This window comes from Notolepis coatsorum (genome assembly GCF_963971535.1).
Source record: "Notolepis coatsorum genome assembly, chromosome: 2".
Taxonomy (NCBI): Eukaryota; Metazoa; Chordata; class Actinopteri; order Aulopiformes; family Paralepididae; genus Notolepis; species Notolepis coatsorum.
Genome location: NC_140166.1, coordinates 76,832,462 through 76,849,961, shown reverse-complemented (window position 1 = coordinate 76,849,961; position 17,500 = coordinate 76,832,462). Strand labels below are relative to the sequence as shown.

General features: G+C 45.2%; 1 protein-coding gene across 1 annotated transcript in view; it reads right to left on the bottom strand.

Moving 5' to 3' along the window:
• aldh1a3 (aldehyde dehydrogenase 1 family, member A3) overlaps positions 1-17,500 on the bottom strand; it is a 75,939-nt gene that overhangs the window by 52,391 nt on the left and 6,048 nt on the right. The window contains exon 4 of the mRNA XM_084308686.1: positions 13,482-13,611. Coding sequence (XP_084164812.1) covers positions 13,482-13,611 — 130 coding nt within the window. The remainder of the gene's footprint in view (positions 1-13,481; positions 13,612-17,500) is intronic.

The following is a 17,500-nucleotide window of genomic DNA, read 5'->3' as shown; positions in this document are numbered from 1 at the left end:
TGTTTACTCTTGAATACATTTGGGGAAAAAAACATAATTATGTCAGACAGTCTAGAGAGAATGATTTATGACGTGATGTCACGGTTGGAAGAAGTTAAAAGCCTTGCTCAAAGGCCTCTTGACTGACATAATTGTACTGACGACAGAAACAAATTCCTGATATTGTCTCAACAGACAGTTTCACTAGAGGACAGGTCACAAGGTCACCAGAATAAACAGGTTTCTCCCTCTAGGAGTCATGAATGGTCACAGCAAATGTTGTGACTGCACGATATGCAGATGTGTTCATTTGAAAACGGAAGGTTTGGCCTGATGGGGTGCTAGAGGATATTTCCTCCTCTTGGGGTCATGGATGTGCACAGCAACCGTACTTTTTGAGACATCTTGTTCTCAGTTTGGTCTGTCAGTGGCACTAGAAGAAAGGGGTCACCAAAATCTGTGTCTTCCTCTTGGGGTCATGAAGGTGCACGGCAAACTCCATGGCAATCCAGCCTAATGGTGACACTAAAGGAAAGGTCACAGGGTCACTCAAATCAATGGGGTTCTTTCCTCTAGGTGTCATGTATGTGCACAGTGTCATGGCAATCTGACCATCACTTTTTGAGATATGGTGAGAACAGATATACACACACACACACACACACACACACACACACACACACACACACACACACACACACACACACACACACACACACACACACACACACACACACACACACACACACACACACACAGGGGCAAAACACAACCTCCTACGTGCACTTATTCAATTCTTGTACTTTTTGTAATAGCTGTGGATAAGCGACATGTCTAAGCTGTAAAAGGTCAATGTATTGGCGCTGTCTATCTGTGTAGACATTATGCGTATATGCAGAGTTAATTATACTGCTTACACCGCCTATTTTTACTTTTCTACTGTACTATCATTTTTATTGCCTGTATTTTTGTCTTTCTACTATTACCCTCCCCATACCTGTACCCCCCCCCCCCCCTCCTGCTAATCTGCAAAAGCTTCCATTTCTATTCATCTTACACAAATGAGAGGAGCTTTTTGGGTAAACCGGGGGGTAGATTACTGTTTTGCACAACGCTCACACACAGGGCTGAAAAACGGAAAAACGGAGGGGCTTTGGGTAACTAGCCTGGTGGGGTTATTTGGTGGTCATCTCAATTAGATCTCATTTACATTCTGGCTAGTAATGGTGCGATTTCACACCATGCCGGAGCCGTTGAGCTTACGGCACTAGCCGCGCCGCAGCAGCAGCGGGGCCTATAGCCAACCCTCCATCCCAGCTGTCAGGGCTGTGTTCGCGATGGCCCTCTAAAGACCTTCCGACGTGAAACAAACTCAACGCGTTCAATATCTTCTCCCCCTACGAACCGATAAACCTTGTGTGTGAGGAGGTGGCCACATTCCTTTCTTGTTTTGGGACATTCTAGGATGATCAGGCTGACTGTTTATGGTGAGATTTGACCTTCAACCTTTTTGGAATGGAGGGGCAATTAAAATGGCCCCCCCCCCCCTTCCTCCAAGCTATCGCCCTCTCCCTGTTTTAATTGGGCCGTAGTGAGTTTAATCATGCCTGTACTCATCCCCCTATGAAGCACATGTTCATACTCCGAGGCCTTGCATGGTATGTCGCTGTTAATTGGGGAAGAAAGCTCTCATTCATCCTTGGGGGGGGGGGGGGGGGGGGGGGGGGGGCACACTGACACATATTGTGTTCCGTTTCACTTCCTTGTACATCACAACTGTCGTGGGAAATCCCAAGTCCCGGTGTGTGTGATTTACGCAGTTGTCAATCTGAAAACGGGCTCGACAAAGAAGAAGAAGAAGTTGAGATTGTGCCAGAGTTGAGCCTGAAAGGTTTTTCTTTTTTTTCTTTTTTTTAGTAGCCAGTTTTAGGCTCACTATTAGGTACACCGGTCATCGAGCACGTGGTGTGTGTGACTCTGAGCAGCTCTCTCTCTCTCTCCACGCAACCGCGCCTGGAGCACAGACATTCATACTCCGTACTACTGTAGCGACTTAATAGTAACAGTACTATTAATAGTAGGGATGCTCGATATTGGCTTTTTTACCGATACCGATATACCGATATTGTCCAACTCTTAATTTCCGATACCGATATCAACCGATATCAACCGATACCGATATATGCAGGGTTTCCCCCCCCCCCCCCAAAACATTTAATAATTTCAGGTAATTAACATTACATATCTCTTGTTGTGGAATTAACACAACATTATGCATACTTTTGACAATAAATAAAATCAGAATTTGTTCTTACTTGCTTGCCTGGGTAAATAAAGGTTATAGAAATGTAAAAAAAAAATACAGATATTTTCCGATATCACATTTTAATGCCGATATCGGCAGATAATATCTGTAGGCCGATAATATCGGACATCCTAATTAATAGTCAAACTATTTCAGGATTCATTATATAATGCACTGTGGCAGTGTTGTAGTACGCGATTCCAGGACTCTGACTCAGGCTCTTCTTTGGTGACTCGGACTTGAACTCGGACTCGAACACTGGGGACTCGAGACTCGGACTCGGACACTCGGGACTCGAGACTCGGACTTGAGATTTAGTGACTCGACTACAAGTCGCTGGCACTGTGTGTGCAAGTCCTATCAGAAGTCCTATGGGTATCAACCCTTTCACTACCACACTACCAAATGGTTCACCCTTTCACTGCCACAATACAGAATGTTAACCCTTTCACTACCACACTACCAAATGGTGAACCCTTTCACTGCCACAATACATACGGTTAACCCTTTCACTAGCACACTACCAAATGGTTTGGTGGAAGAAGTACACAGTTATTTTACTCCGATGAATGAGTACTCTGGTAGAAGTGAAAGTCCTCCATTCAAATTCTACTTAAGTAAAAGTAGAGGAGTATTTGCTATTGAATGTACTTAAGTATCTAAAGTAAAAGTACACATGCTACATGACGTTTGTGTATCCATTGTCCTCTATAGGTTGTGTTAGTGGTATGTGGTCCAGTTATGCTGCTCTGATTAAAGGTTATGTTAAAGTGGTATGTGGTCCAGTTATGCTGCTCTGATTAAAGGTTATGTTAAAGTGGTATGTGGTCCAGTTATGCTGCTCTGATTACATCGTCTTGAAGTTGAAAAGTTGACAAGTATATAATCTTCATAAATTTTTTATTTTGTATATATTTTGGTTTTCTATGCTAAATCCTTTTCTTCAAAGTACCTAGTAACCGATGGGTTCAGGGGAATGTACAATATTTCCCTTGAAATGTAGTGAAGTAAAAGTATAAAGTTCCCTAAAATGAAAATACTCACATAAAGTACAAGTAGCTCAAAATTGTACTTAAGTACAGTACTTGAGTAAAAATACTTAGTTACTTTCCACCACTGCATTTAGGCTGTAGCGGACCCTCTCACGTATGACTCAAGGGCTACAGTGGCGTGACCTAACGTTCGCTTATCAACCAAAACGGACAGTGCCATAAACAGAGTGCCTAAGAATAAGCAGCTACAAATATAAATCACCTACAAGTGAATGAACACAAGCGTGTGGGAAGCACACCGGGTATAATTGTGTAGGGTATTAACGTAGGTAACAAAGAGACTGCCTGTAGGCTCTACTCGGGACAAAGACAAACATCTCACAGAACTCCTCTGCTGTCTGTTATTTCCACTCGTAAATCAGTTAAAGCTGTGCCTCTCTGTGTTACATTGCGGTGGTTCATGGAAGAGAGAGATACCGGAGATTTCGGGGGGTGATTTGCTGCGAAACCAGAACTCATCGTGATTTTCAATGTTAAAAAATAAGAATAAAATCAATATCACTTAAAAAGTAGTTTGTAAAGCTGAGCCTCCCCCCTGAAGCGGACGGGAAGGGGAGCCAAGAGGCCCGGCGTGAGAGTAACGCAGGGCGTGAGAGGAGTAACACAGGGCGTGAGAGGAGTAACGCAGGGCGTGAGAGGAGTAACGCAGGGCGTGAGAGGAGTAACGCAGGGCGTGAGAGGAGTAACACAGGGTGTGAGAGGAGTAACGCAGGGCGTGAGAGGAGTAACGCAGGGCGTGAGAGGAGTAACGCAGGGCGTGAGAGGAGTAACACAGGGCGTGAGAGGAGTAACGCAGGGCGTGAGAGGAGTAACGCTGGACGTGAGAGGAGTAACGCTGGGCGTGAGAGGAGTAACGCAGGGCGTGAGAGGAGTAACGCAGGACGTGAGAGGAGTAACGCAGGACGTGAGAGGAGTAACGCAGGGCGTGAGAGGAGTAACGCAGGACGTGAGAGGAGTAACGCAGGACGTGAGAGGAGTAACGCAGGGCGTGAGAGGAGTAACGCAGGACGTGAGAGGAGTAACGCAGGACGTGAGAGGAGTAACGCAGGGCGTGAGAGGAGTAACGCAGGGCGTGAGAGGAGTAACGCAGGGCGTGAGAGGAGTAACACAGGCGTGAGAGGAGTAACGCAGGACGTGAGAGGAGTAACGCAGGACGTGAGAGGAGTAACGCAGGGCGTGAGAGGAGTAACGCAGGACGTGAGAGGAGTAACACAGGCGTGAGAGGAGTAACGCAGGATGTGAGAGGAGTAACGCTGGGCGTGAGAGGAGTAACGCAGGACGTGAGAGGAGTAACGCAGGGCGTGAGAGGAGTAACGCAGGATGTGAGAGGAGTAACGCTGGCGTGAGAGGAGTAACGCTGGACGTGAGAGGAGTAACGCTGGACGTGAGAGGAGTAACACAGGACGTGAGAGGAGTAACGCAGGACGTGAGAGGAGTAACGCTGGACGTGAGAGGAGTAACGCTGGACGTGAGAAGAGTAACGCTGGACGTGAGAGGAGTAACGCAGGACATGAGAGGAGTAACGCAGGGCGTGAGAGGAGTAACGCTGGCGTGAGAGGAGTAACGCAGGCGTGAGAGGAGTAACGCTGGACGTGAGAGGAGTAACGCTGGACGTGAGAGGAGTAACGCAACAAAAACGCAAAAAAAAAACGAACTAAAACGAAAACGCAAAAAAAAAACGCTAAAAAATGAACGAACTAAAACGAAAACGCAAAAAAAACGAACGCAAAATAAAGAACGAACTAAAACGAAAACGCAAAAAAAAGGAACGAACTAAAACAAATACGCAAAAAAACGAACGCAAAAAAAAACGAACGCAAAATAAAGAACGAACTAAAGCGAAAACGCAAAAGAAAAAAACGCAAAAAAAAGAACGAACTAAAACGAAAACGCAAAAAAAAGAACAAAGAAACGAACGAAAAAAAGAACGCAAAAACGAAAACGCTAAAAAAACGAACGACCTAAAACGAAAACGCAAAAAAAGAACACAAAAAAACTAAGGAAAAAAAGGAACGCATAAAAATGAACTAACTAAGAGAGGTGAGAGGAGTAACGCAGGACGTGAGAGGAGTAACGCAGGACGTGAGAGGAGTAACGCAGGACGTGAGAGGAGTAACGCAGGACGTGAGAGGAGTAACGCTGGACGTGAGAGGAGTAACGCAGGCGTGAGAGGAGTAACGCTGGACGTGAGAGGAGTAACGCAGGACGTGAGAGGAGTAACGCAGGACGTGAGAGGAGTAACGCAGGACGTGAGAGGAGTAACGCAGGACGTGAGAGGAGTAACGCAGGACGTGAGAGGAGTAACGCAGGATGTGAGAGGAGTAACGCTGGGCGTGAGAGGAGTAACGCAGGGCGTGAGAGGAGTAACGCTGGCGTGAGAGGAGTAACGCAGGGCGTGAGAGGAGTAACACCCGGCGTGAGAGGAGTAACGCAGGGCGTGAGAGGAGTAACGCAGGGCGTGAGAGGAGTAACGCTGGCGTGAGAGGAGTAACGCAGGCGTGAGAGGAGTAACGCTGGACGTGAGAGGAGTAACGCAGGACGTGAGAGGAGTAACGCAGGACGTGAGAGGAGTAACGCTGGACGTGAGAGGAGTAACGCAGGATGTGAGAGGAGTAACGCAACAAAAACGCAAAAAAACGAACGCAAAAAAACTAACGAACTAAAACGCAAAAAAAACGCAAAAAAATTAACGAACTAAAACGAAAACGCCAAAAAAACGAACGCAAAAAAAGAACAATCTAAAACGAAAACGCAAAAAAATGAACGAACTAAAACGAAAACGAAAAAAAAAGAACGCAAAAAAAAGAAAGAACTAAAACGAAAACGTAAAAAAAAGAACGCAAAAAAACGAGCAAACAAAAAAAAAAAAAAAAAAAACGAACGCAAAAAAAGAACGAACTAAAACGAAAACGCAAAAAAAAGAACAAAGAAACGAACGAAAAAAAGAACGCAAAAACGAAAACGCTAAAAAAACGAACGACCTAAAACGAAAACGCAAAAAAAGAACACAAAAAAACTAAGGAAAAAAAGGAACGCATAAAAATGAACTAACTAAGAGAGGTGAGAGGAGTAACGCAGGACGTGAGAGGAGTAACGCAGGACGTGAGAGGAGTAACGCAGGACGTGAGAGGAGTAACGCAGGACGTGAGAGGAGTAACGCTGGACGTGAGAGGAGTAACGCAGGCGTGAGAGGAGTAACGCTGGACGTGAGAGGAGTAACGCAGGACGTGAGAGGAGTAACGCAGGACGTGAGAGGAGTAACGCAGGACGTGAGAGGAGTAACGCAGGACGTGAGAGGAGTAACGCAGGACGTGAGAGGAGTAACGCAGGATGTGAGAGGAGTAACGCTGGGCGTGAGAGGAGTAACGCAGGGCGTGAGAGGAGTAACGCTGGCGTGAGAGGAGTAACGCAGGGCGTGAGAGGAGTAACACCCGGCGTGAGAGGAGTAACGCAGGGCGTGAGAGGAGTAACGCAGGGCGTGAGAGGAGTAACGCTGGCGTGAGAGGAGTAACGCAGGCGTGAGAGGAGTAACGCTGGACGTGAGAGGAGTAACGCAGGACGTGAGAGGAGTAACGCAGGACGTGAGAGGAGTAACGCTGGACGTGAGAGGAGTAACGCAGGATGTGAGAGGAGTAACGCAACAAAAACGCAAAAAAACGAACGCAAAAAAACTAACGAACTAAAACGCAAAAAAAAACGCAAAAAAATTAACGAACTAAAACGAAAACGCCAAAAAAACGAACGCAAAAAAAGAACAATCTAAAACGAAAACGCAAAAAAATGAACGAACTAAAACGAAAACGAAAAAAAAAGAACGCAAAAAAAAGAAAGAACTAAAACGAAAACGTAAAAAAAAGAACGCAAAAAAACGAGCAAACAAAAAAAAAAAAAAAAAAAAACGAACGCAAAAAAACGAACGAACTGAAGCGAAAACGCAAAAAAACAACGAAAAAAAACGAAGAAAAAAAAAAACGCACTAAAACGAACAAACTAAGAGAGTTGAGAGGAGTAACGCAGGACATGAGAGGAGTAACGCAGGACGTGAGAGGAGTAACGCTGGACGTGAGAGGAGTAACGCAGGACGTGAGAGGAGTAACGCTGGACGTGAGAGGAGTAACGCAGGACATGAGAGGAGTAACGCAGGACATGAGAGGAGTAACGCAGGACGTGAGAGGAGTAACGCAGGCGTGAGAGGAGTAACGCAGGACGTGAGAGGAGTAACGCTGGACGTGAGAGGAGTAACGCAGGACATGAGAGGAGTGACGCAGGACGTGAGAGGAGTAACGCTGGACGTGAGAGGAGTAACGCAGGCGTGAGAGGAGTAACGCAGGACGTGAGAGGAGTAACGCAGGGCGTAAGAGGAGTAACGCTGGACGTGAGAGGAGTAACGCAGGACGTGAGAGGAGTAACGCTGGACGTGAGAGGAGTAACGCAGGACATGAGAGGAGTAACGCAGGACATGAGAGGAGTAACGCAGGACGTGAGAGGAGTAACGCAGGCGTGAGAGGAGTAACGCAGGACGTGAGAGGAGTAACGCTGGACGTGAGAGGAGTAACGCAGGACATGAGAGGAGTGACGCAGGACGTGAGAGGAGTAACGCTGGACGTGAGAGGAGTAACGCAGGCGTGAGAGGAGTAACGCAGGATGTGAGAGGAGTAACGCAGGGCGTAAGAGGAGTAACGCTGGACGTGAGAGGAGTAACGCTGGACGTGAGAGGAGTAACGCAGGACGTGAGAGGAGTAACGCAGGACGTGAGAGGAGTAACGCTGGACGTGAGAGGAGTAACGCAGGACGTGAGAGGAGTAACGCAGACGTGAGAGGAGTAACGCAGGCGTGAGAGGAGTAACGCTGGACGTGAGAGGAGTAACGCAGGATGTGAGAGGAGTAACGCTGGACGTGAGAGGAGTAACGCAGGCGTGAGAGGAGTAACGCTGGACGTGAGAGGAGTAACGCAGGACGTGAGAGGAGTAACGCTGGACGTGAGAGGAGTAACGCAGGACGTGAGAGGAGTAACGCAGGCGTGAGAGGAGTAACGCTGGACGTGAGAGGAGTAACGCTGGACGTGAGAGGAGTAACGCTGGACATGAGAGGAGTAACGCTGGACGTGAGAGGAGTAACGCTGGACGTGAGAGGAGTAACGCTGGACATGAGAGGAGTAACACAGGCGTGAGAGGAGTAACGCAACAAAAACGCAAAAAAACGAACGAACTAAAACGAAAACACAAAAAAAAAAAAGCAAAAAATGAACGAACTAAAACGAAAACGCCAAAAAAACGAACGCAAAAAAACGAACGCAAAAAAAAGAACGAACTCAAACAACATTCTCCTTAGTCATTAAGTCGCGACCCAACATTTTGAACCACTATGATTTATGTAAAAAAATAAAATTGCAGTAATACGCAATCTTTCAAAACATAAAATAAACACAAAAAAGTGCAACAAAAGTGCAACTAGGGCTAAAAACCCAATGAAATAAAATAATAATAAATAATATGCTTCTTAGCAGATTTCTTAGCTTAACATAACAGACCTAAGTTTGGGGAACTAATGGGATAACTGGGGTTGCAACAAAAGTGCAACTAAGGGCTAAAAACACAATGAAATAAAATAATAATAATTATTATTTCAGCTGATAGAGTTGTACCCTTCCTGATGACTTGTCGTACAGAACTTGTAAGTCGCTTTGGATAAAAGTGTCAGCTAAATGACTAAATGTCAAATGTAATGTAATAATAAATAATATATCCTTCTTAGTAGACTTCTTAGCTTAACATCCCAGGGAACTAATGGTATAACTGGGGATGTTGTTTGCTCCTGACAAGAGTCTCAAAGTCTGGGGTGATGGTAGACAACTCTGAGGTCATGCTCAATGTCCAATCTGTTCCTCCGCTTTGTCTTCAGCTGGACCAGAGCTGAGAAGCCACTTTCACAAAGATAGGTAGTGCAACATTTTTTTTAATTAAAATTCTTATTATAATATATATTTTTTTTTGACAAAAAAAATTTACACACACATCCGCGACCCACTCAAAATGGCCCCGCGACCCACTTTTGGGTTGCGACCCACCAGTTGAGAAACACTGCTCTACGCTACCCAGCCGCTCTCTACCTTAACCCTAACCTTAACCTCACTGGGGACCTAATAATACCTAAACCCTAACCTTAACCTCCATGGGGACCTAATAATACCTAAACCCTAACCTTAACCTCCATGGGGACCTAATAATACCTAAACCCTAACCTTAACCTCCATGGGGACCTAATAATACCTAACCTTAACCCCCACTAACCTGCAACACAGATCACTCCCTGAGATCTCCTTCATCCCACATAGTCACCGCTGTGTGTTTTGGGCTGACCTTCTCCAGTTTCCTGTGGCTACAGAGTGTAGAGAGGATCACAGACACAGAGGCTCCCGCGTCACAATGATCATCCCCGGCTCCCATTATGCAGGCGCTGCTGGGCGAGCCCACCGAGCCCACCGAGGCCGCGCCGCACGGCTTACCAAAGGTCACGTTTACACGGAGCAGGGAGCGGACGCGGAGGATCCCACGCACCCCGCGCCGGAGAGGGAATTACTGTCATCGCTTTTTTTACACACTTGAGTCGAACAAGTCGCCCCTAGGCTCAGGTTTGGTGGTGGGTTTTGGAAATCCCCCCCCCCCCCCCCCCCCGTTCAGATGTGTTGGAGTGATACACGCTGTCGCCGGGAACACGTGTTAACCCTTTCACTACCACACTACAGAAGGTTAACCCCTTAACTACCACACTACAGAAGGTTAACCCTTTCACTACCACACTACAGAAGGTTAACCCCTTAACTACCACACTACAGAAGGTTAACCCTTTACTATCACACTGCAGACGGTTAACCATGCACACGGTGGTCTGTAGTGTGATAGTGAAGGGTTAACTTTCTGTAGTGTGGTGGTAGTGAAAGGGTTAACAGAGTCATTGAAAGACTAGCACGTGCGTGTAGATTGTGTTATGTTTCAATATGTTCTGTCTTAGTGTACTCAGAGATGACGGAAGTTGTGTTATTTCAGTGTGTTTTTAGAGTGAAAGTAGCACATGCATTGCACACACGTACACATACACACATACTGTCCACACATACATATAAACATACACACACACACACACATACACATGGGGTCGACAGTGGCTCGGGAGGTAGAGCAGTCTGGTAATCCGGAGGTTCCCGGTTCGATTCCCGCTCCTCCAGCGTGTGGAAGTGTCCTTGAGCAAGACACTTAACCCCTAATTGCTCCCGATGAGCAGGTTGGCACATCGCACGGTTGCCTCTGCCGTCGGTGGTGAATGTGTGAGTGAATGAGTAAAAATGTGAGGAACAAATTGTAAAGCACTTTGGATAAAAGCATATATATATATAATATAAATGCACCATTTACCATACACATACACAACACACACACACACACACACACACACACACACACACACACACACACACACTACAATGCTGTTTCCATACCAAACCATAATCTATGCACATCGATGTTTGCTCGCTTTGTCATTCGGATTACAGATTGCACCTTTACGCGGCGCCGCCGTGGGGCATAAGAAAGTAATAAAGCTCCGTGTTTATTCAGCCCCGGGCAGCGTGCCGCCCCCCCCCCCCCCCCCCCGTATCAAACCGCAATATATCCAACAAGACGCTCTCATCAGACCCAGAGACGCCGCCCTGGATTAGAGCAGCAGGTCTCCGCGGGCGACCGTCTCTCGTCCCCCGAACAGGAAGACACGGAGCGGCCGCGCGGCGGAGGTGTTGAACAGGAACTGATGCGGAGCGTCTGATTGTGTGCCCTAATCCCCACAGAGACCACTGATTACCATCGCTGCCTCTTCCTCTTCCCCTTTGTCTCGCCTGGCCTCTCGTCTCTCACCGCCCTATTGGAGTCTAATCGAGAGGAAAGAGGGGAACGTGTTTTGTCTATCGGACGTCCCGGGCAGTGAGATCTGAAGACGAGGAGGGGCGGGGGGGGGGGGGGGGGGGGGAGTATTAAGGGGACGGGAACGGACGGAGGAGATGCCACCCACAGCTGAGGACAATCCGCCGGCCGGCCGGGTGACTTGAGCCCTAATTAACTTGTTTCTTAGCGGCTCGGCTGAATAAGTGGGCTAATAAGCCCGGAGGGGACGTCTGAAGGGATCATCCACGCACAGCGCGTTCCTGACCACCGGCTTGACGAGCAACAATGTTATTTTTTGTAACACTTTGTCTAAAGTGTGCATCTATTAGGCTAAGGATATTGGATTGTTAATAGTATAATAGGAATTTATGTATTATAATCTGCTATAGTCTGAGCCACGAGAAGCACCAGTCCATACCGTTTCATTAAGCAAATAAGAAAATGTCAATAATTAACCAACCTGTAGCCAAGTAATTGCGAATACCCTTATGATGGAATGTACACTGTAACAAACGAGCGTCATCTGGTCATCTTTTAACTATCAGCTAATTTTATTCAACCAGGTAAAATGCTATTCATAAATGGTTAAAGGGGAACTATCTTATAAATGGCCTTTTTGAGTGTTTAGCATTGTTTCCTAGCTATGTGAACTTATATTAATATGATCTATGTCTCAAAATTCTCATATTGGCGCATTCTTCCAATTCTCCTCTCACAATATTCACCCTCACTGAACTGAGTCGTTTGAAAATGTGCCTATATGATGTCATATAGTCACTGCTGCATGTTAATGTGGCTCCTCAGGCACCAGCACCTGCACCCCAGTCCACATCAGCTCAAAACGGCTCGAGATCTTGAGGTAGAAAAATGCTGTTTTTGAGGACTTGATTAGAAATACAAAACAATGAATAAAAAAAATATATATATTACAGAGGTGTTCCATAGACTCACAGGAATTGTGTAAAAGTGCCCAAATAGTGAAAGAAATAGTAAAATAGTTCCCCTTTAAAATTAATTGAATTCAGATCAATTCGATTTCAAACGGTCTTTTTTTATTATGTATAGGTTACTAATAATTATTTTATAAATATTAATTAACCCCAATCCCAGTTTTTACAGTGTAGTTGTGTGGTTTAAAATATTTATTTATGGTGGCCTAGTGGGCTAAAGTGTACACCATGTATTACACTCACAGTGTTGTCGGTTCAAATCCCACTCACAACCTTTGTTACAGGTATACATGCCATCTCTCTCTCTTTCTATTTCTGTCTCTGTCTCTCTCTTTCTCTCTATCTCTCTCACTCTCCCTCCCCCTCCCTCTCTATCTCTCTCCCCCCCCGCCTCTCCTCTCTCCTCTCTCTCTCTCTCTCTCTCTCTCTCTCTCTCTCTCTCTCTCTCTCCCCTCTCTCTCTTTTTTTCTCTCTCTCTCTCCCTCTCCCTCTCTCTTTTTCTCTCTCTCCCCCTCTCCCCCTCCCTCTCTATCTCTCTCCCCCGCCTGTCTCTCTCTCCCTCGCTTTCTCTCTCTCTCCCCCTCTCCTCCCTCCCTCTCTACCTCTCTCCCCCCGCCTGTCTCTCTCTATCTCTCTCTCCCCCCGCCTGTCTCTCTCTATCTCTCTCTCCCCCCGCCTGTCTCTCTCTCCCTCTCTTTCTCTCTCTCTCCCCCCTCCCTCTCTATCTCTCTCCCCACCCCCCCCCTCCCTCTCTATCTCTCTCTCTCCCCCTGCCTCCCCCCCTCTCTCTCACTCTCTCTCTCTCTCTCTCTCTCTCTCTCTCTCTCTCTCTCTCTCTCTCTCTCTCTCTCTCTCTCTCTCTCTCTCTCTCTCTCTCTCTCTCTCTCTCTCTCTCTCTCTCTCATGTTTTTCCCGTCTCTCTTGATACTGCATACTGTTTAATGAAGTACCTTTGAGATGTCGGAGCTGGTCGTAGAGAAGCTGCACACCCACACTCATACATGCATGGTTTTGCCGTGGATCTTATCGGCCCACACTCACCTACAGGCATGGTTTTGCCGTGGATCTTATCGGCCCACACTCACCTACAGGCATGGTTTTGCCGTGGCTCTTATCGGCCCACACTCACCTACAGGCATGGTTTTGCCGTGGCTCTTATCGGCCCACACTCACCTACAGGCATGGTTTTGCCGTGGATCTTATCGGCCCACACTCACCTACAGGCATGGTTTTGCCGTGGCTCTTATCGGCCCACACTCACCTACAGGCATGGTTTTGCCGTGGATCTTATCGGCCCAGCCGGCGTAGTAGCGCAGGGTCTTAATGCTGCCGTCCAGGTCAATGAAGAAGGACTGTAAGAAAGGCTTCCCGGTGTCCATTGTCTCCATGGTCTGAAAGAGGACATAGCACCGACACACTGATCAACGATCCTGGGTAACATCTCACCAGGGGTGTAAAAAGTACCCAGAAATTATACTTAAGTGAAAGTATGGGTACCATCTCAAAATCGTACTCAAGTAAAAGTCAGAGTATCTGGCTAAAAACACACTTGAGTAAAAGTCAAAACGTTTCTACTTTTAAATGTACTAAAAAGTAAAGGCTAAAATTTTTTTTATTCCGGGGCAATGAAATGTTCCCTTTCGTCCTCTTCATCACTCGTACTATCGTTTGTGGCCATCTTCTGTAGCTTGTCACTCTGACTGGCTATTCTTCTGATAGCAGGTGTTTAATCAAAGATCCCAGCTTTCTAGTCTTGCACAAGGACCAATCAGCATGGTTATGGGCGGGTTAATTTTCCATTGATGGGGATTTGATTGGCTGTTTTTAAATAAAGTGCGGCCACAGGATTAATAACGTTAACGTTAGTTCGGCCAGAGAAACCAATATACTAATTAAAATAGTTGGACCTGCAAGATTTGTACTTTGTACTTTGTAGGTCTGCATGTAAGGAGTAAAAAGTATGTTTTTTTTCTCTGAAATGTAATTGAGTAAAAGTACAAGTATACAAACCTAATAATACTCGAGTAAAGTACAAATCCCAAGAAATAGTACTTAAGTATTGTAACGAAGTACAATTACTCAAGTACTTTACACCCCTGCATCTCACTAAAAACACATAACTCTGTTTTGAAATGTTTAGGATGTATTTGCAAAGTCAATCTATAACACCGGGTGTGAATGTGTGAACGCGATATGTCACAAGAACGTCCACAAACGTGTATCTTTAGCACTCTAACTTACCATTTTTGGATGATTAAGATTGGAAATATTGATTCACTGAAGACTATGCAGAACAGAGTTGCAGAACAGAGGTTGTTTGTCTGAGGGACTCTCTTCATGTGGTTATTAATAGGGATTTTACTGGATACCGGGCCAACATCAGTCTAAAATAGGGCATCTGTAGGCCCTATACCTGAGAATTTCCCTGATTAAAAAATACAATACAAAACAATTCATAACTCAGAATCTTAAACTTTCTTAAACCCCAACCTATCTTCTGCAACAGTTGTGATTATAGGATCAAGAAAAGAGGGTGGAGTTTGAGATTAATAACTACATGTACTGATATATCACACATGTTAATAACTACATGTACTGATATATCACACATGTTAATAACTAGATGTACTGATATATCACACATGTTAATAACTACATGTACTGATATATCACACATGTTAATAACTAGATGTACTGATATATCACACATGTTAATAACTAGATGTAATGATATATTACACATGTTAATAACTAGATGTACTGATATATCACACATGTTAATAACTAGATGTACTGCTATATTACACATCGTTGCTGGCGGGACAAAACCTCATAACTCCATTTACATTTTTTTTCTTTTTATATATAAATCAACTCCGTAGATCATCCTCCATATGTGTGTGTGGGTTTTACAAAGTTTAAACAATGGGAAAGCATTAAACCGATCATCTGTCTAAACCTCCTAACTCTATTCACCCTCAAATCTGTGTTCGTTTTTTTCATCTGCTGAAGGTTGGGTTTTTGGAGTTATGAGGTTTTGTCCTGCCAGCAGCGACATGTTAATAACTACACTTACTGATATATCACACATGTTAATAACTAGATGTACTGATATATCACACATGTTAATAACTATGTACTGATATATCACACATGTTAATAACTAGATGTACTGATATATCACACATGTTAATAACTAGATGTACTGATATACCAGTACATAGTTATTAACATGTGTGATATATCAGTACATCTAGTTATTAACATGTGTGATATATCAGTACATCTAGTTATTAACACGTGTGATATATCAGTACATCTAGTTATTAACATGTGTGATATATCAGTACATCTAGTTATTAACATGTGTGATATATCAGTACATCTAGTTATTAACATGTGTGATATATCAGTACATCTAGTTATTAACATGTGTAATATATCAGTACATGTAGTTATTAATCTCAAACTCCACCCTTAAGTTAATTTCCCCAAAAGTTGGCGTGTTCCTTTAAGATGGCCCGGAGCCAGACCTTCACCCGTGCATGTTTCAACAACACCGGGGGAGTCAGCCAGTTAGGGGACATTTGCCGTAGATCAGAACAGCGAGCCGTTACAGTATCTTATCTAGAACAATGTGCAGCGGGGTCATACTGTACAGGCTGTACAGACTACAGTATGTGTTGCCCATGATCGCTTCCCCGGTTGCTACAAAACAACGTTTTATGCTCTGACATATACCAGGAATTGAATATGGCCCAGAGAATTCCTGGGCCCCGGAAAAGAACAATAACCATAATAATGATTATAATAATGATGAATGAATGCGAGGCGGAGGAGAGGCAGCGGGTTCTGAGAGTTGGCACCGCGGTCCACGCGCCGAGCCAAGGGTGGGTGCGATGGGAGCGCAGCCATGGCAAGGCCGCGCGGTACAGCTCACTCACTCCCACGTGTGTGTGTGAGGAAATATATACACACTGCCTTACAGGCATCATGCACGTGAGTGTGTGAGGAAATATATACACACTGCCTTACAGGCATCATGCACGTGTGTGAGGAAATATATACACACTGCCTTACAGGCATCATGTACGTGTGTGAGGAAATATATACATACTGACTTACAGGCATCATGCACGTGTGTGAGGAAATATATACACACTGCCTTACAGGCATCATGCACGTGTGTGTGTGTGAGGAAATATATACACACTGCCTTACAGGCATCATGCACGTGTGTGTGTGAGGAAATATATACATACTGACATACAGGCATCATGCACGTGAGTGTGTGAGGAAATATATACACACTGTCTTACAGGCATCATGCACGTGTGTGTGTGAGGAAATATATACACACTGCCTTACAGGCATCATGCACGTGTGTGTGTGTGGGGAAATATATACACACTGCCTTACAGGCAACATGCACGTGTGTGTGTGAGGAAATATATACACACTGCCTTACAGGCATCATGCACGTGAGTGTGTGAGGAAATATATACACACTGCCTTACAGGCATCATGCACGTGTGTGAGGAAATATATACACACTGTCTTACAGGCATCATGCACGTGTGTGAGGAAATATATACACACTGCCTTACAGGCATCATGCACGTGTGTGTGTGAGGAAATATATACACACTGCCTTACAGGCATCATGCACGTGTGTGTGTGAGGAAATATATACACACTGCCTTACAGGCATCATGCACGTGAGTGTGTGAGGAAATATATACACACTGCCTTACAGGCATCATGCACGTGTGTGTGTGTGAGGACATATATACACACTGCCTTACAGGCATCATGCACGTGAGTGTGTGAGGAAATATATACACACTGCCTTACAGGCATCATGCACGTGTGTGAGGAAATATATACACACTGCCTTACAGGCATCATGCACGTGAGTGAGGAAATATATACACACTGCCTTACAGGCATCATGCACGTGTGTGTGTGTGGAAATATATACACACTGTCTTAAAGGCATCATGCACGTGTGTGTGTGAGGAAATATATACACACTGCCTTACAGGCATCATGCACGTGTGTGAGGAAATATATACACACTGCCTTACAGGCATCATGCACGTGAGTGAGGAAATATATACACACTGCCTTACAGGCATCATGCACGTGTGTGTGTGAGGAAATATATACACACTGCCTTACAGGCATCATGCACGTGTGTGAGGAAATATATACACACTGCCTTACAGGCATCATGCACGTGTGTGTGTGAGGAAATATATACACACTGTCTTACAGGCA